The sequence below is a fragment of the Fundulus heteroclitus genome, chromosome 4 (genome assembly GCF_011125445.2).
Source record: "Fundulus heteroclitus isolate FHET01 chromosome 4, MU-UCD_Fhet_4.1, whole genome shotgun sequence".
NCBI lineage: Eukaryota > Metazoa > Chordata > Actinopteri > Cyprinodontiformes > Fundulidae > Fundulus > Fundulus heteroclitus.
The window spans coordinates 32,152,555-32,172,653 of record NC_046364.1 but is presented as its reverse complement, the minus strand read 5'-3'; the positions used below and the strand labels follow the sequence as shown (position 1 = coordinate 32,172,653).

At 38.1% G+C, this 20,099-nt stretch overlaps 1 protein-coding gene across 1 annotated transcript in view; it reads left to right on the top strand.

The window, feature by feature from the left end:
- Positions 1–17,858, top strand: part of myom2b (myomesin 2b) — a 39,196-nt gene extending 21,338 nt beyond the window's left edge. The window contains exons 27-39 of the mRNA XM_036136396.1: positions 33–100; positions 2,827–2,940; positions 7,500–7,587; positions 8,101–8,139; positions 8,971–9,076; positions 9,271–9,337; positions 12,193–12,289; positions 12,770–12,806; positions 14,097–14,119; positions 14,214–14,269; positions 14,360–14,449; positions 16,871–16,996; positions 17,299–17,858. Of these exons, the coding sequence (XP_035992289.1) occupies positions 33–100; positions 2,827–2,940; positions 7,500–7,587; positions 8,101–8,139; positions 8,971–9,076; positions 9,271–9,337; positions 12,193–12,289; positions 12,770–12,806; positions 14,097–14,119; positions 14,214–14,269; positions 14,360–14,449; positions 16,871–16,996; positions 17,299–17,508 (1,121 nt within the window). The 3' untranslated portion in view covers positions 17,509–17,858. The remainder of the gene's footprint in view (positions 1–32; positions 101–2,826; positions 2,941–7,499; positions 7,588–8,100; positions 8,140–8,970; positions 9,077–9,270; positions 9,338–12,192; positions 12,290–12,769; positions 12,807–14,096; positions 14,120–14,213; positions 14,270–14,359; positions 14,450–16,870; positions 16,997–17,298) is intronic.
- The last annotated feature ends 2,241 nt before the right edge of the window (positions 17,859–20,099 follow it).

The window sequence follows — 20,099 nt, the reverse complement described above, 5'->3', positions numbered from 1 at the left end:
GTTAAGTTTTATCTTGTTCTTGTCCACCACAGGACCGCACTTCAGTGAGTTCCTTTCACTTCAGGTTGGAGACGATTGCTCTGTAACTTTGGTCTGCAAGGTAAACAGACAAACTCAATAATTACTCGATATGTCTGCTCAAAACGAATAGGCAGCTTCCCTGTGGACAACTGATTAACCATAAAAAAAAATAGGTTGCAACAGTGCTTTGTAGCAACAAGAAGGACACAGAATAAATTCACATATTGTCCTGTGAGAACCTATTTGCTCCCTAACAGATTTCATTTCTCATCAAAACATTTTTTGTCACACTTAAACATTTCTGATCATGGAGCTGTTTTTAGTATCCCAAAAAGATAATCTGAGTGAACGTACAAAGCTGTTTTCAAATGTTAAATTTTAATAATGGGAACAGCTATCCAAACCATCATGGCCGTGTGTGAAAATTCATTGCCTCCTAAATCTAATAACAGGTTGTTCCCCCCGTGATAGCCAGAACCTCCATTATTGTTTCCATTGCTGAGGAGGAATTTTATCCCCCCACTTCTTTGCAGAGTTGTTTTAATCCTTTGATTCATTGAGTATGAACAGCGTCTTGGAAAACGGTCAACTGCACCTAGATTAAATGTTAATCCAAATTTTCACAAGGCCACTGCAACAACTTTGAGCCAGTGAGAGGTTGGTGTGCTTTGGATTGCTGTCCTGCTGCATAATCCAAGTGTGCTTTGGATCGTAGTTTCACAAACGGAAGGCTGGGCATTCACTTTCAGGATTTTCCGCTAGAAAGAAAAATTTAATAAGGCAATTTGTCCAGACCATCACACTACCAACGCCATATTTGACTCACCGTCAAAGAAGTGCCAGATAGGCTTATGTATTATTTTTAGTCCATAATGGTTTTTTGCCTTTCTTGCCTTTTGGAACTCCATGGATGCCATTTTTGGCCAGTCTTTTTCCTCATTGTTGAATAGTGAACATTGACCTTAAAAGAGACAAGTGAGATCTCTTGTGCTTCAAAAGTTGTTCTTGGCTCTTTTGTGAATTCTTTGATAGATTAACAATGCACTCTAGGAGTGATTTTGGTTAGCCTGTCACTGCTAGGAAAGTTCAAAACTATTACATTTGTTCTGTGGATTGCTGGACTCTCAGTGCCTTAGAAACGGCTTTGTAACCTTTCCAGACTGATCAATGTCATTGACTTTATTGCTTATCTGTTCTTGCGTTCTTTTAGAGCAAAATGTAATTTGCTTCTTTTGAGATCTATCAGCCTATTTCCTGTTGTCAGACAGGCTCCATGTAAGCGATTTCTTGGCTCTACTATAAAGGTTTGGGCAGTAATCAGGCCTGGTTGTGCCTAATGAAACTGCTGAGCTGGACAAAGGTAAATGAACCAATAAATTTGGTTAATCACAGTTAATCTATGATTTAACACAAGGGAGTTTTACTATGTACACAGATTGAGGGTACTTTTTATCCCTTACTTGATGCATTCATGATTTAAAAACTACTTTTCAGATTTATCCAGAGTGTTTCCCTCTGATACTAAAATCAGTTGCATGATCTGAAACATTAAAGTGTGACAAAAAATTTGGTTTATTCTGATTGGCAGTTCAGTCTTGAAATTCACATTCTGAAAAGAAAGAAAAAAACAATAAAAGTGCCTATTAGGGGGTTTCTGTGAAAGTGGGGTTCTGCTACTAGGCATGCATAAACATCTGCCATTTTTAGCCATCTAGGTAATCTGTACTCATTGTGTGCATCATCATTTATGTACAACACATGTAAACACTTGGAGCTTAGCTAATAACCCTACAACAGAGTCATTCCTCAAATGTCATGCCGTAATTTACCCGTACTTCTTTCTCTGAACTGATAGCCTTCTGATCTGAAGAAAAATTAAAAAGAAAGTGTTTCTCATATTTAATTTATTTTCTGTTCCAAACTCAGCATCCTTACATATATGCTCAAAACAGTAAATATACCCACTTAGAAAATATTTACATACATTTTAAAAGTTACATTTCTTTAAACTGCCTAAATCCTTTTAAGTTAGCTTCACTGATCATGACTAAATTAAGTCGGTGGGTTCTGTGTGCCAACATGAAAAGGATTTCGTTGACAGCAGCTACTGGACTGAAAAGCAGTATGTGCAATAGGAAACTTAAAGAAGTTCTGCACTGCTCTGAGAAAGAGGGAAAGAGGATCTGTAGATTTATTCGAGTCAGGACTGTCTCTGTCATTAATCTAAGGAAAGCTTCAGATTGAAGGTTTATTGATATAAATTACCACTTAGTGTAAGTTATGAGTAGCTGTTTCAATGCTAGAAAAAGCAAAATTGCTAAATGTTTGGAACTTCAATCTTGTGCATTCTTTTTATGTGTCTTTAAGTCTTTGTAATATATATTTCATCGACAACCAGTTGTCAGATCTTGAACATGTGGTTCTAAGTAAATAGAACAAATAGAAATGTTCACCAATTATGAAATCCACTTGCAAGTTCTACTAGCTTTAGTGCACAATATTGTCACTATTTTATGAAGATGAAACAAAAAACTCAATTTGCAACACTGACTTGTTGGATTTCAAAGTTTTAATGAGCTACCTAAAAAATAAATCTAAGTGACATTAATGGTTCCAATTATGGCAGATGACAAATTTACAAGAAATCATTTGGAGCATGTAATGAAAACAATTAAAATGCAGCTTTTGGGTTGCTTGTGCTTTGCAGAAATTTTACTGTGTGGTGTAAACATACTTACAAGACAAAAATATCTATCTTTTGTCATTAAATGAATACTAAACAATATTAATGTTATTCTATTTTAGGTTGCTAATTTAAAGAAGGAATCTGAGTTCCACTGGTATAAGGATGACACAGAGATTATCCCCGATGTGAAGCCTGACCTGAGCTCAGGAGTCTGCAAACTGCCAATTAAAGAGGTGAGAAGCAGCTGTTTGTTGGTCTCCTGCAGTCTTTAAATTAGCATAAACTATAGTTATCCTAACAGATGTCCATGAGTGTATGAAAGTTTGTGCATTCTTGACTGGATTCTGTAAATATAGTCATGGTAAAATATCTTTCACCCTTCGTCAAATAACAATCAGATCTCAACTTGATCTACAATTTAGCTAAACTCAAGTCTAAAAAAACCCACATAAAATACAGATTCAAGCATGTCCCTATTTATGTATCAAAGAGGCAAAATTCAAGAACCATGTGCATTTTAAGACTAAATATAAATTTTGCAAACCCAATACATTTTAATCAATACCTTTAGGACACTTGATTTCATTAGTGCAATTATTTCTCCAGGAAATGATTAAGGCTTGAATTGGTAATTTAGGAATAAATCACCAAGTTAATAACGTCTACCGGAAATGGCGTATCAGGGGCACGTCCTGTGGTCAATCTTTACATTATCTTGAGTTTAATCCAAACATTACACAAGCACCATTAAATTGACCTCAATATTCCCAATGCTTTTATAACAGTCATAGCACTATCAAAACGATGGCGGAGCAAAACGAACAAACACTATGTTTAAAATGAATCCTAGTTGCGTTTACTAGGTGGTAGCCGTAAACTAGACCTCTCAATTTTTACCAAAAGTTAAGAGTGAGATTATGCTAATATATGGTGGAAGGGGCGTGGCTAGAGTGTGGTTGGGGGCAGAGCTGACTGGACCCTGGATGAGCCGGTCCAGTCAACTAAGTCTCATTTTTATCCGACCAGACATGAAAATAGACATGTATTACTTTTGTTAAAAAGTGAAAGAGAAGTGTTAACACAATTTTATTCAGTTAGTGGGTTAAAACGTAAAAAAGCACACAATTATTCAAATACTACGTAATAAAATAAAGTAGTTCTAAGTTATTGACCGTGTTATTGCACTTATTGCATGATCTAGCCGCTGATGTTTTTCCTCTTTTCAGCTTCATTCACTTCTAGCCTGTTACAGTTTATAACCATCATCATCACCTTTTACAGTGGCGGGTTTCTCATCTCAGTCTCCACTCTGACCTGACAAATCTCCTCTATGGCGCAGGGCGCTCTGGTGTGTAATTATGCAAGCCGAAGGCCGGGTTTGAAGTTTTTCTCTTGTTTTTGGTCAGAGCAGAAGGAATAATGACTTTTTGCTTTCCTTTTAGCCCACAAAGATTTTACCCCCATTGGTGTGCTGCACGTGAGGGATAAACAGTGGAAGAAATGCATAAATAATGACTGTAAAGGGCTCCTTTAGAGAGAACAGGAGGAATGATGGGTCTGACTTAAAGCCGCTGATGTTAGAAGTTCCTTAAAATAATCCTTAAAAGTTCGCACCTAAATTATATGTAACATAAGTATGTGCACCTGAATTAAAGCGCAAGGCAGCACGCCCACCGAAGCACCACTGGTTGTGTGTCATTAAAAACTAAAGACGCGGATGTAGTTAAAAAATGCAGAATTAATAAAAACTAAACTTATAAACAGACTAAATGGCGTTTTAGACTGCATCTGGTTAGCAGAACTGTTTTCTGATCCACTATGCAGCCATGGCTGGTTCTGTATGAAGGCTTTATCTGGCAGCCACTCTCTCTCCTTGCCTCCTGCGTACGCATTACCGGACTGTACCGGCTTACTTTCACCACTGGTAAAGACCAAGATTATTTATAACTCTGATCGCTCTTCCTGCTGCTCTGTTAACATAAACTGCAGCAGGAATTACTGATGGCCACAAGTTGTGAAAGAAGCTGAAGCAGCTCCGTAGAAGGCGGGGTTTAGACTGAGCTCTGGATGGACAGGATTGTGAATGGGTCATCCGCAGCCCATGTAGGCTTTGTTATTTTTATGCGTGAGAAATGCCATGTGTTGCCTGTGAGCGTGTGAAGTCAGTGAAATGTGTATGTCACACAGTCAATTCGTGAGAGTTGAGAGGCCTGCCGTAAACTATTAAGAGAGGCTAACAAGAACTATGCTAACGGACATTCAGCGCTGATTTAAAAAGACTTTTAAGTGCTATTTGGTCATAATGAGCGGACGGGACCAGACAACAGAAACATTAATATCCCATCGGTGTATAAAACCCTTATGGAAATAAAGTTTGTTCTAACAATAAATCACACTCAAACACATCAGCAAAGCTTCAGACAAAGCTTTCAGAATGTTAGTGGAAGCTAGCCTTTAAGCTCAAGGACCTTTTGGTCAAAGCTTAAAACCAAACAGTAAAAAACATTTCAAATATACCATTTGACTTTCCCTACCTAACTCTGCCAAAGCTGTCTGTGCCTCTCTGCCAGTTCGGTTGACGTTGGTCTTCCAGTTGGAAGAAGTTGGGCCTGGGTGAAGGCTGGTTGTCTGAGCAGCGAACAGGCGGCTAGCTCAAAGGGGAAAACAGCCGTCATTTGGGAAGCCAGGCCTGACTGGGCGATCTGTACACGGCTCCGGGGAGGGGGTGCACTCGGCCTCTGAGGGGGGTGGGAGGGGGGTCACAGTGTGGGCTCTCTGCACAGCCTTTCCAGTGTCGGGGATGATTCACTCCTCTAAGCACTTTTGCTTTGTTATTTATTACAAAAAATATATCTTCATCCTGTCGTAACAGCTAAGGTTAACAGTAATGCAGGTCTGATTGCCTTGTAGCATCAGTGCAGATTTTTTTTACAAAAAAGGGATATTCCTCATGCTACACAAGCAACCTTTTTTTTACCAAAAGAAAGCAGAGATGACAAATATGGCTCAATTAAGAAAACCTCAGTATTATCACAGGCTGAAGAGCTGAAGCCTAATGCATGGGGGAGGTAGGAGGCAGGCAGGTGAAAATAAACAATTTTAAAAAAAGAAAGACAAAAATTTACAAAACAATAAAATGCAGGTGGATATAAAATAGTAAACCACACGAGCAACACAAGGAAACAGGCTGGTGGGATTAACAAGATGATCTGATAATGAATGAAAAAGCCAAGTAGTGTTCATACTGGACACCTTGTGCCCTGTTCCGACGTAGACAAGATTAGATATATCCGCAAAGGTATTTTGTCGTTTAGGCTGTGCGTCCACATGGATGATGCGTTTTGGGAGCCTGTAGACGATCATTATTGAAACCGGGTCCCAGAGTGGATACATTTCAAAACAGCTGTTTTATTTTTCTGTGTATACATGCAAGCCACATCTTTTCCTAAACGATGACATTGTAGCTTCACTTCTTTCTGTAACCTGGATGTGCCTCACTCTCACAAATAACAAAGATGGCGCTGTTTGGTGTTGCCACTTTGTTATGCCTGTTAGTATTGTCCTCAGACTCTTCCTTTCTAATGATCCTGCTCTACTCAGCGTGTCCCTTGTGTCTGGTCCCCCGCCATAGGTGCTGTGTTTACTTCACATAGGTTTTCTGCACATGCCTGGTGTTTTTTGCATGTTTCTTTAGCAGTATCATAGCGCCACCAATGGGCCCGGCATACCTACTACAGCCATGTTTTTCTTAATTGTTCATGAAAATTTACCGTGTTCATCTCTACATAGACAAGGCCGTAGTTACCGGAATGCTACACAGGTGAGTTAACGAGCAGATGGCAGAAAACTAGAGGAGTGCAAGGAGATGAGATACTGAGTTCAACTACTGGGTAGAATCTGGGAACACATACAATAAAAGATGTTAACTGAAGCAGAGAAGAAAAACCTAGGCATACATAGAAACTCAAGTACTACAGATTGTGAATCAAGAGCTAACAAAGAAACAGGAAATCATGCTGTCATACCTAAGGGCAACTTGCAGAGACCAGTAAACAGTCTTTCGTTGGACCGTGGAAGGAAGTTGGAGTACCCAGAGAAAATACATGCTACCAACTGCACCACTATGCAGCCAAAAATATTATTTAAAAAAATAATAAATAACAATATAATAAAATAACAGATGAAGGCAGTAGAAACAAATTGCCAATTCCAAAATATTCACAAGAATTTTTTGAAACCAATATATTACCTATAGGTAATGTATATGTTTGAACAGTGCAAAGTTGTTCCACTGAATATACATATATTGTTCACTATATATTCACTTGACATTCAAATACTGCAGACTGTGCAGAATCTGTAGAAACAGGAAGCTTCAATCATTAATAAATTCTAGGTGTTTGTCTGCCTGCCTCATTATTAGTTAAAACTTGCTTGTTCTTCAGTGAAATAACTAGCGGTGGGTAGAGGAGCCAGAAATTGCACTCAAGTAAGAGTAAAATTCTCAAGTAAATGTTGTAAGGTAAATGTAACCTAGTTACAATCCCACCTTTGATAATAACACTTTTAATCTGTAAACTTCATGTCATTCTTATCTTCAAATCAAGACATGTCTGCATACATTATACATATTATGTTTTGTTCTGTTTAATATTTCTATTTAAATCTATTTTTTATTATCTAAAAGGTGTAATAAGAAATACATTTTCTTCTGTAGTAAAATTAATAAATTCATTCTAGTTGGATCAGCTTTTACAAAACTGAATCTGCTACATGTTTGCTTCTCCCCTAGTTCTCAATGAAAACAACAGGAGTCTACAAGGCCACCATCAGTGATGACAGAGGAAAAGATATGAGCCAGATTGACGTCTCTGGAAATGGTATGGAGATTATTGTGCTTCATTTATCCAACGTGTGCACAGTAATTAATGTATTTGCAGCTGCATTGTTTTCTGAGTGCACATAAATGTAATAAAGAGGTCTACAGAAAGTACAGGCTAAACAGATAGCTTAGAGGAAGACAAAATTATGTACAGAAACAAAAATATTTTACTGAGCTGCAAGGATAAAAAAAAATCCAAAGAATCCTTTTCTATTTAAAAATGTTCAGTGCTGCTCTGTTGCTCTTCAGTGTACCTGAAATGATCCTTCACACCTCCTGTTTCAAATGTTATTCATTATTTATTGATACCTAAAGGACATTTTAAGATGCACCACAAAAAGCTAAATTTCTCAGCTCCTTTGCCTACTGAAGGAAGCACATGCATTAGTTCTAAATTGTAATCATTGTTAACATTTTTCAGTTGAGTTCTCAAGGATCCTCAAGAGGGCAGCAATGGGCCTTTTTTCCATACCATTCTCCCTGACTCTGTTTTCATCTGCTTCTCTTCTAGCCTTTAACGAAGCCTTAGACAAGCTGAGCCAACTGGCTGGTAGGTATCTGAACCCTGTTTACTCACACCTGAACACCACACAAATTACTAATCTCGCGAGCACACATTGAACAGAAGTCATAAACATCAGTTGGATCGTTGCACACGCAAAATTCACACACCACAGTGATAACAGATTAGGTAGATCCATGACCATGTTGATATTTTCCTGCTTTTAAAATCCTGCACACTCCTGAGCACACATATGCACCCACTCATCATCGTGTGGCAGAAGTTCCCATGCAGGAAGCATTTGGCCATCATGTCATCATGTGATGAAATCACTTTAAAATTCCTCTGCACTGTCACAGTGACACTGTAGAGGAGCATCATACTCCTATTTTAAGCAACATTCACTTGACAGCTCTGCAACAACTGTTACAGCAGCGTTTGCAGAGGAGAGGAGGGTTCATTACTGTGATAATAGGAAACCATGGTGATGTGACCAGGTGGATGACACACTTGTCCACTTGTAATGTGCAGCCGGCAAAGTTGCACACTACACATGGTGTACTATGAAAGAGCCTTTTTGTGTGTAATGGCTTTAAAAAAGGTGAATAAAGCCTCTGATGGCCGCAGTAGTTCACTGAATGCAGCATAGTCTGTTACAATAAATGTGCCCCTTGCCTCATTAATGCAATTTCGCACTCGGAGCTGGACAAAGGTAAAACAGAAAAAAATAAACTCTTAAAGTGAATAACAAAAACCTTTGCTACAGGTAGGATAAATGGATGGCATGCATAATGTGGTTTAAAAAAAAAAAACATGTTGTTCAGCAGATAACGGTAAAACATGATTTTGATTACAAATGTGCACCATCACCTTCTTTAGGAGCCAGCGCTGCAGAACTGGCTATTAAGTGCACTGCAACGGGCATTCAACTCCAGTGCCACATGAAGTATTACACCTCTGAGATGAACATCAGCTGGTATCACAGGTAAGGGGATTTGATTCATAAGACTAATAACAATAAAAGGATCTGCAAAAGGTCACGCAAGAAGTTCATATATATGGAGGGTTTAAGGAATATTTATCATTAAATGACAGATATTTTTATGAGTTTTTTGAAGATACGTGATATAAACTCTATCTATATCTACTCTAACTTATCCTCTCTATTCTGTTTCTCAGTGAGCATAAACTTACCCACTGTGACAAGACTGTGATTGGAGGAACTCCCGCTATGGCAACAATGGAGGTATGATTGTAACCTGTCCTGTGCTGAACCTCCTGTAATTATAAGGTGGATCATATGTGGGTAATTTTAAGACACTGATGCACGGCAGGGAGTGGCACTCACTTAAAAAGTCCTCAAAGCCATGAGGACACATGAAGGACTTTTAAAATTGACATTGCCTTGCAAAAGTTTTCTTGCCCTTTTAACTCTTTCACTTTTTAAGAACAATCTTTGATGAACTTTAAAAATATTTTATGTGATAGACCTACTTAAAGCAGTGCTGTGAAAGGGAAGACAAAAAAATACATCTTTGTTAGAGAAAAATTTTTGAAAAGCCAAAAACTGTGAGATGCATGTATCCTTCATCTTTACCTTTAAATAAAATCAAGTGCAACCAACTGCCTTCAGAAGCCACCTAATTTGTAAATAATCAATATATGTGTAACAGAAGTTGAAATGTTCTGTGAAGATCTTGAAGTTCTGTTAGATAATATCAGTGAACCAACAGCATCACAATGACCATCACGGGTGTAAATTCTGACAGTTCCTTATCCTTTGACAATCATTGTAAACCACTAGTTCATAACTGCTTTTATCATTTAAGGAATATTTCAAAATTAAGAGCATTTATGTCACAATCTGAACTAGAAATGATTCTTCATGCTTTTATTTCTTTCCGTTTACACAATTGCAATAGTGTTTTTAACCATCTGTGCAAAATGCTGCAGCAAGGCTGCTGACTAAAACAAACAGAATGGAACATGTAACTCCTGTTCTGACCTCTCTGCATCGGTTGTGTACTTTCAGACCAATCCACGTTCAGGCTCCTACATAGATACAGAATGTTTTTAAACCTCTTTGTCAGCCTAGAAGTTTAAGGTCATTGGCTCAAACATTGTTGGCGGCTCCTCGGACCTGTTTCAAAAACCGCGGTAATCGTGCTTTTCAGGTAGTGGCTCTGAGACTTTGGAACGTTCTCCCACTGTCTCTTCGCTGTACAGAATCCACAGTCCAGGAGTCTTTGTCATTTCTGGTGGCTCGCACTTGAGCTGAACGCACTTGGGACAGTTTGGATGAAAACATAATCATGAAAATCCAAATCTGAATCCAACTGAGTATTGACAAGATTTTATTTTAGTCTGTCCCCGTCATGTTTGGTGGCTGAGCCAAACCAAACAGTGATGGATGTGCAGAGAATAGACAGAGGATGACTAGCAGCTCTTGTAGCACATTATATTACTTGAGTTGTTACAGGAAGTACAGTCTCTGAAGGGCCTATTTCCTTCAATGACAACAATGAGATCTGCCATTTTTAAGATCTCACAACAGTCACTGAGCGCAGTCCAATATTGGAAGAAAATGGAAGCAGTGAAATTGACACCAGGGTCCAGCGATGAGGTGCAGACATTTTTGTGCTTAATGGTTGATCAGATGATACAGAAGGAGCTGGACGGTGCAACCCAAAACGAAAAGGAGGTGTCCAAGCTAATAGCTGGGAACCATGAGCAGCCTTTTTAAATACAAACGTAAGACTTTTCATTAAGGAAGGCTTTTGATACTCAGTAGCACTGTGGTATTTTATTCCAGATTTCATTTACTGAAGATTCTATCTTGTCACTCCACAGCTGGGTGCAATATGTTGCAGAAAAAGCTAAATATTTATTCAGACATCCTGACGTTCTGCAGCCACTTCAATAACATCCTAGAACCAAGAGGCCCGCCTTAACGCTCAGACTGATCTGCAGTGATAAATTTACACCAGGACAGCTATCTGAAACACAGTCAGCATTACCATAACTAATATTTTTAACTATTAAATATGTATGCTGGGCTCACTGTATATTTGACCACTATAGCAAACTAGCATTAGGAACCATTAGCTTACCTTCCCAAATCATCTAGCTCATATGCTTTGGTTTAACATCGGTCTGTCACTCCCTACTCTCCCATGTAATTATCCAGAGTCTTTTGTCTTGCCGCCTGCAGTCTTTTCTGTCTCTTTATTTTAACTTTGAGTCAGACAAAAAGCCATAGATGGAGCAACAGATTGTTCATGACCTCCATTGTTGGATTGTGTTTGTGTCGTAATACAAATCCCAACACATTACTTTTTAGATTCTGGGATTGACTCAATATAAACCCACATTTGAGGGGTTAACCAATTGTAATGGAAAACTACCCAAACTTTGCAGAGGTGTATAGAACCAAATTGAGTAGGGGTCCCGAGAATAGGTGGTTCCTAAGAACCGGACGTGATCCACAGTGTTGTTGAGGAGAGTGAGGGGAGGGGTGTGGGGGGTATCCTCCAGAAGTCCACCGTCATCTCCACAGTCTTATATATTCTAATTAAGTTAGTGTTAAGAGTTATGTGATCACAGAGGCTGGGCTATTTGACAGAGAAGAATTAGCAAAACTTCCAGCCTCTAGATGTGTACAACTAATAGTGACATACCTCAACAGACCTGGACCTGTACTTGCAGTAAAAGGTATTTTAAAAAAAGTACTGATACAGTAGTGGAAGAAATACTGAATACAAATGTATGACACGCTTTTTAGATCTTAATTTCTAGAAAAACATTAATACAGGTGTACTTTTCCTTCCACTTCATATTTATGTGCTACTCTGTAACCACAGGCATTTTGTCATGTTGCAGCCTGTAACATGACAAAATGTGAACAAATGAAAGGGGTTTGAATAGTTTTGCAAGGCACTGCACATGTTAAAGTTAATAAAGCGTCATCAACAAAGCGGCAGCTTTCTTCTTCTATTTGTCAGTAAACCTTAGAACAATTAGTGGACATTTTGACGCTGTAAGATTGAAAACATGCTAATGAGATTCCAGATCCCATTTTTGAGCAGATTCATTGATTCACAGATAATTGAGCCCATGGAGAAGGATAAAGGAGCCTACTCCATCGTAATCACCAACTCTGAAAACTCACATAAACGAACCATGGATCTCAGCGGTGATGGTCAGTAAATTTCCTCTTTTGCCTTTAATTTTCACCAGTTCAGTAGTCAGAGCAATACAAATAACCCAATAATTTTATTTGTATGCCTTTCAATGCATCCGTTATTTTTTTTTTTATCCTTGAACTTTTAAGTGCTACTCCAATCAGACACAAGTGTGCACCTTCACAAAGAAGGGCAACAGCTTGAGTTCTTGACAACCGCAATGCAATCCTATTTGTTCACTTGCAGAACTTCTCAGTCAGACATCTGTATCTTTCACTATTCTCACTCTCCTGCTACACAATTACATTTTGACAGATACTGGACAAATTTATTTCTCCCTTGTTGCGTTATTCCTCTCCTCCCGTCCTCACTGCTGCAGTTTAAAAGATAGCGCTGAGTATCTTGATTTTATGAAGACGGATTTTTTTGCAACATATACTGAGGAGATATTGGTGATGGGAACAGTGGCACTGACTGTCTGTTCTTGCCTTTTGCAGTTTATGAGAAGGCGTATGCTGAGTTCCAGAAGCTCAAGTAAGACCACTCATTGATGGCTGTTCTTTACTTTTGCTTTAGTGTGTATATTTAGTAACAGTTTCCTCCAAATGTGGCTTTTAAGTGTAGGTCACACATTCCGTTGCTTAAATTAACAAATTTCTTGGTTTATTTACATTCAAGCACAAATTGATTATTTTAAAATAATTGAAATGCAGAAAATTGATTTGCTGTTTTCATTGAAACTTTTGAAAGGATCTTCCTACCAGGAACAGTATCTTCTAGAAATTTGCTGATTTACATTTTTGTTCCTGGATTTGATTTTTGAGTTGGACTATGAGGCAATGGTAACTGAAACCAGATAACAAAAAAATAATAAAAACTAAAATAAATCTTAACATATAGAGCTTGCTTTGTAAGTAGAACCCTTTTCAAAGGCAGGCACCATGACTATGATGGTACTGTATATTTGATAGAGGATTTAGAATATTATTAATAGTATTATTAATCTGGACATTCAATACTTAATACTTGTTGCAAAATTTCTAAAGCACTCATGAACTCTGACAAAATATATCTCCATGAGCCATCTAAAAAACTGAAGTAAACTGTAGGTAGCTTTAACAATAATCATCATCATACTGATAGTAACATGTTCACTCCCTTTCTGGTAATTAGTCTAGTATTCTCAAACCAAACAAAGCATCGTGGGTATAAATAGAAGCAGTCACAACACTGGGATCCTGTGTGGTCCTTTGTCTAATTTAGCCAAAAGAAATAACACACCATGATTTGTGGACAGCCGCTTGAAAAACAAAAAGTGAGAGAAAAAAGTAAAAGCCCAAGTGCTGCTGTCTAATTAACATTCAAAGAGAGACGTTTTTCAACAGATTTTACAAACACATTGAAACATGCGACACCCTGCTGCCCTTTTGATTGAGCACCAACATGCCAAGAGGAGAAGAGAGTTCCTCCAGCCATCTGGTCCGGTAGCTGACCTCTGGTCCTGCCATGCTGCTCCGACAGCCCCATACCAAACAAATCTTTTTTTTCCAAGTGAAAGGTTTAGAAATCCTCTAAACAGTGTAATAGGATTTGGCAGCACACCCCGAGTTCCTTCTGACAAACCATCTGACAACTGTGAGTTAATCAGAAATAGAAAAGATCATTCCTGCTTTCAAAAACTTGCCAGAAATGAAGATTCAGACCTGTGCTGGTTATATGTTTTGCTTTATTTGACATATTTTTAATTTGAGAAAGGTTTTATTAAGGTTTAAATTTTTGTCACAATCTTCCATTTGTAAACACTTGAATGTATTTGTATTTCAGGGCTGAGGCATACGCTGAAAAGAGTGAGTTCAGCCCTCTTACTGCTCAAATGTACTCAATTGTTTTGCATTTCCAAACAACAGATAGAGTGATAATGTCAATAATGGTTGGTTTCAGACCGTGGTAAGGTTGTGGGAGGCCTGCCTGATGTTGTCACCATTATGGAAAAGAAGGTGGGTGTCTATATGTGTTTAGATAACTTGTCTTTTTAGCACTGCATACACACTATTCCATCTAATAAATCACCCTTTCTCTTTGTATAGACTCTGAGTTTGACATGTACAGTTTGTGGAGACCCCAAACCTCAGGTGTCATGGCTGAAGAACGGTGCTGAGGTTGAACCTGATGACCAGGTACATTACCTGATACTTAATGAAAAAAAGATTGAATTATATATCACAGCATGACTTTTATTTAATGGGCTTAAACGCAGCACTTAATGAAATAACTTGTGTAAGCCCAGTCAACCACCACTTGTGCTTTTATTTGACTCCAAAAAATAAAATAATGCAGTAAAATCACAGTTACTTGTGATGACTAATCAAACACACCTTCAGCAAGATGTTATTTCTTTTTTTGCCCTTTTGACTAGTGATATGAAACAGGTCCATATGATTATAGGGTGTGATGTAGTGAATTGGACTACTTTTAAAGGCTTTCCAGCCATTGCAGCATCAAGAAGAGCAGATCCTACTCACACAACTCCTTACTTTTGCTCAGAATCCCATTAAGCCACTGTTCAGCAGCACATTGAGCAATGCATTACTGCTGCTGTTTTCAACCGAAGCACCTAAACATCTGAAATTGATATCTGACTTCATGGTATATCAAATCAAAAAAACTAAAACTGAAAAGTTTCTTTGCACGCTCTGAAACACAGGCTCAAATCTACTGGCATGAACAATTCTGTCCTAATATTGGAAACATGGATGTTGTCAGTGTTTATAAATACAGAGGATGTTCCCTCTCTAGTAGTTTTGTATCTTTTACATCAACAAAGGATCCTAAATATGGATAGCATTGTATGTATGTGTGGTGTAGATGAATGCCGCATATACCATGATTTGTACAACTTTTTCTATCAATTTGTCCTCAGGCTTGTAGTAGCTCACGAGAGTCATATTTTCTTGACCGAAATCAAGAATATTTAAAAAGCAAATTTGAGGCAGCCGGGACTGGAGCCAAAAGTTGCCCACAGGTGTGTTCATGCCAAACATGAACAAGGCGAATGGAGCAAGTGATTTAAATGTTATCCCTATGTAAAGGTGCGTTCAGGAGCAAATTAACAGTACAGGATACGAACAATGTGTTTCGAGGGATGCAAACGTTGGGACCTGGGTGAGCGAATCAAAACTGCGAATAGAACTAAGCTCTATCCACAGTTGGTTTCCACTCAACAAGCTGTTTGGGTCTAATCTGAAGGAATGAAATGATGTTTTGCCCTGAAAGAGGACATATTAGGAGTAATAAAAAAAACTGCTGTAAAATAAATAATTTTCTTATCTAATAAACATTTTGTTCACAGACAACAGATCTGGTTATCTCCGTGGTCTAGCTGTTTACTCTCTGCTTCAGCTATTTGTTGTTAGGTGAACCCTTTGGCAAGTTACCCTTAAAAAGGTCTTTTTAACCAAGAAAACAGTCTGAAACAGTAGAGAAAACAATATTTCCTTAGACAGTTTGAATCATGATTACATGTTATCATCAATGTGGTACTCAAATCCCATTTTTAAGAGCGACGTGGGAATATAGGCCTTTTGTCGTCAAAAAAGTACTTTGTCTATCTATCTATCTATCTATCTATCTATCTATCTATCTATCTATCTATCTATCTATCTATCTATCTATCTATCTATCTATCTATCTATCTATCTATCTATCTATCTATCTATCTATCTATCTATCTGTTCTGCAAACAAAAGGAAAGGCTGACTATGATTTATATATTTAATTTTTCATTATTTATAGTTTTTTGCTTCTACAATAAGGCATTTGCTCTTTAATTGAGCCTTGTATATGGATGTCTTTTGGACTATGATCAAAAGAAGCAAAATATTTTGGTGGGGTTTTAAGTGAGATCTGTATTGAGAACAAAGCTTATCATCAATGATAAGAAATCTATCTGCCATACCTTAAAGCCATACTTACCATCCAGTGTAAATCTATACAGTCTGTCCTGAGCCCGTACACTCTCTTTGAACAGCATCCTGCGGCTCCTGACAGCTTTGAAGATTTGAGAATCCGTAGTCCAGGAGGAATTTCTCTGCAAGTTTTTCGTTCACTTTATTCATTCTGGCCCCTGCTAATAATCTGTCTATAACAAGAACTGCAATCCTTGGTGATATGTTTCTCGAACCCAAAGGGATGCCTCTCACGTAACTTGTTAGCTCGGATGCTGCAGAAGGTATGAAAATGAACAGAAAAACAAACAGAGCTGTATACAGGAGATGCCGTTCATTGTAGCTCCGCTGCTCTCACCGTATAATCTATCCCCAAGAGCAAAAATATAAGGAAAACTTAAATAGAGATTGAATGGGGCAACTAGTACAAATAGATAAATAAACAATGATTTAATAATGTCTAGCACATGTGTTGTAGAAATGCTTTGAAAATATATAATTTAAAGCTCATCACTTTACTACTGGTTTGAAATAAATTAATGGTTTAGTCTAACATGAAACATTTGCTTGCTATTCTGAGTGTTAAATCATGCTTAACTTCATGTGCTACCCATATTTTAACCTTTGATTTCTTTTGTTCTTCTTCTTTTGCAGTATGTGGTCTCTTTAGACCAGGGTAAGTTTGCTAGCCTGACGATCAAAGGTGTCTCCATGGAGGATTCTGGCAGATATACAATGATTGTCCAGAATAAATATGGAGGGGAATCTGTGGATATAGTGGTGAGTGTCTCTGCTGTACACCGAATGATTTGACTTACTTAAAGCTGACATTTTTCTGACCATCTGTGGCCACATTATTACCTGAAAATGAGTTATATAAATATATGTATATATTTGATCAAAGCTGTTTGGCAATTATTTTTATAACAGAAACTGAAAAGGCTGAAAATTATCGCTTTCAGTAAATTTTACTTGAAAGCTGTATGCATCTAGAACTATGCTTCCTGTTAGAAAAACACTTGAATTTGAATGCTTCAAAATCTTGCGGAACTACAGTTGTGCTTTTCTGCTTTTCTCTCCAGGTCAGTGTGTACCGCCATGGGGAGAAAATCCCGGAGGCAAAACCAGCTCTGACCCCTAAAACGCTCATCCCTCCTAAACTCCCCATTGAGATCCCTCAGCCCAAGACCCAACCTGCCCCTTCTGCACCTAGTCCTGCCCCCTCTGCTGCACCTCCAAAAGCAGCTCCAGGGAGAGGGATGAAGAGTCCGACTCCTTCTCGTAGGAAGTAAAATGTGTGAAAGCCACAAATGAGGAGGGAGTGTATTCATGCCCCGCTGCACATATAGACCACACATAAGAGTTTTCATTGATCTTCTCTATCTGGTATGAAATGGAGCTAAAGGCTTTGCTATTAAATTGAAAGTTTAGATAACCCTGATAACAAGTCTTTTCATTGTAACAACATGTAATACATTCAGTCTATATGAAGGGAAATTTTATGAAAACAACTGAAATATGTATAAATGAATAATGTGAACAAAGTGGGATAAAGAAACCGCTTATATCTGGAAAACACAGATTTGGAAACAAAGTAATTAAAATGAAATAAAGCTGGAAGTTCAAGAGTAAAATATGTTCATTTGGATCTTTGCCAAAGCTTTTTCTGTCCTCATCCGTGTGTCCATCTTGTCCATCTATGCGTGCACTTACCCAGTTAAATACACAATACTAATAAATGAATTGCTTTTCTGACACAAAATAGTTTTTGAAAATATTCACACATACACAAATTCACACAACACCCCCTCTGTCCTTATGTCCAAGGGGTATCGCCTTATCTATTGTTTGTCCCACATGCCAATCATTCTGACGCACTCAGTGTGCGTGTACGTTCCTTGTTAGTTTCCGCTTGCTTGGTGCACATGCATACTTCTAGTGTTTATGTATCTGGTTAGCTTAGCAGTTAGCTTTGGTGTTAGCTGTTCATTGTAGCTCCGCTGCTCTCACTGTATACTTTGAACATGGCTGAAAGTTAAAAAATCAAACTGCCTACATATTTATGAGAAGAAGAGGAAGGCCTCTGTAGAAATAAATAAGACCAGAGTTGATTTGAGAGATTTTTTTTTCATGTGATCCCAGTGAAGAGTGGAAGAGCAGGTAAGACGGTCTGGCACAGTTATTAAAAAAGGGACTTGGGGAAACTTCTGGAAAAATTGCCGACTATAGCTTTAATAATCACAAAATCCAGAGCCTGGGGCAGGTCTCTGCTGAATCCTGTCCTATTTGTCAAAGACATAACTTTTTGAAAGTTTCCATCTACTATAGATAGGTAGGACTGACCTCGTCTTTGCCCACCGCATGTCCAGTTTCCTCTTTTCCTAAAACAGTCAACAGAAGACCCATATCTAAACAAACCCTCAAGAACTAATGATTAAGACTATTTCAAGCTGATTCTTGCATAACAAAGTAGGAAATATTAAGGGTTGTTTAAAACCAGGCATGTACACATATAGACCCCAAGTGATGCTCAAGATTTTGCATTTTTACACTAGATGATAACAGGAACCAGATGGAAGAGGCAAACTGGAATGCCCATTCCATTGTGTGTGTGTGTGTGTGTGTGTGTGTGTGTGGTCTTTAAGTATAAATAGAGTGAGTAAGCAAAGCTTTTTGAGAATTCTACATTGGGCAAAACTTCTCCCGGTTTGACGCTGAGATCTGTGATTTTGATCTGGGCCTGAGATAAATCAAATCCTCATACATTAAAGGAGCAGTAAGTTAGATATTTACTATAAAAACTTAACTAAGATCCTTTGTACTTGCCACCCGGGAGGAAAGTACCATTGTGTTTTGTGTGTTATATTATTGTATTAAACACTAGGTGTCTTTGTTAATTATTGCTCCTTTAAACCAAGTCTGTGTCGACAGAGTGTCCTTTGGAGATGTACCATATTCTGTGACTCACTCAAAATAGACTTCAGGCGCCTCAGGCCTGATGTTTCCTAAGAAAAAAAAATCTGCTGAAAATGGTTTCCTTCTCATACAAAGAGCATCTATGCATAACACATAGCCTACATGATTTGTACTCATGAGATCCATAATCATTGCTTACTGACGTTTGTGAGGTTTAATGAAGAGAGAGAGAGAGGAGAGATACATACCACTGCAGGAGACAGACAGGCAGATAATTTAAAGAGTTTTACACATTAGACCAGTTCACTAGTCTAGTTTCATTTCAAATCTTAATTATTGTGATGTGAAAGCCCCGAAAAAAAGGAAACATGACCACATTCTGCAGAGTGTCAAGTAGCTCTCAGAATAAAGTGCTGAAATAGAAGCAAACATGCAATATTTTATAATTACTGCATTGCGACCAAAACTCTGTTCAGAAAAAAGTAACCTTTGGTCAAGGAGTTCTTTTTATGCAAGCATTTATACTTCAACAGCTGAGGAATAATTTCACTAGATAATTAAGATTACAAACTAATGTACATAGGCTATATACAATGCTCTATAATATAGAGCAACATATAAAAATTATGAATAAATAGCAAAACATTACTTGGCAGTCCATTAGATTTCCTTAGCTTGTTAACAGGGCCATTGTTAATGTTAACTACTGTTGTGCCAGTTCAGACGTGACAGAAAGCGGTAACGGACTACGTTACCCACGATGCAATGTGGTCAAAATGGCCACCAACTCATGTGGTCAAAATGGCCACCAACTCCCATCACGCAACACGGCAAAATGGCCGCCGATCAAGGAAACAGCATCAATTCGGGACGTAACGGACTGCGTTACCCATGATGCAATGTGGTCAAAATGGCCACCAACTCCCATCACGCAACACGGCAAAATGGCCGCCGATCAAGATAAGGT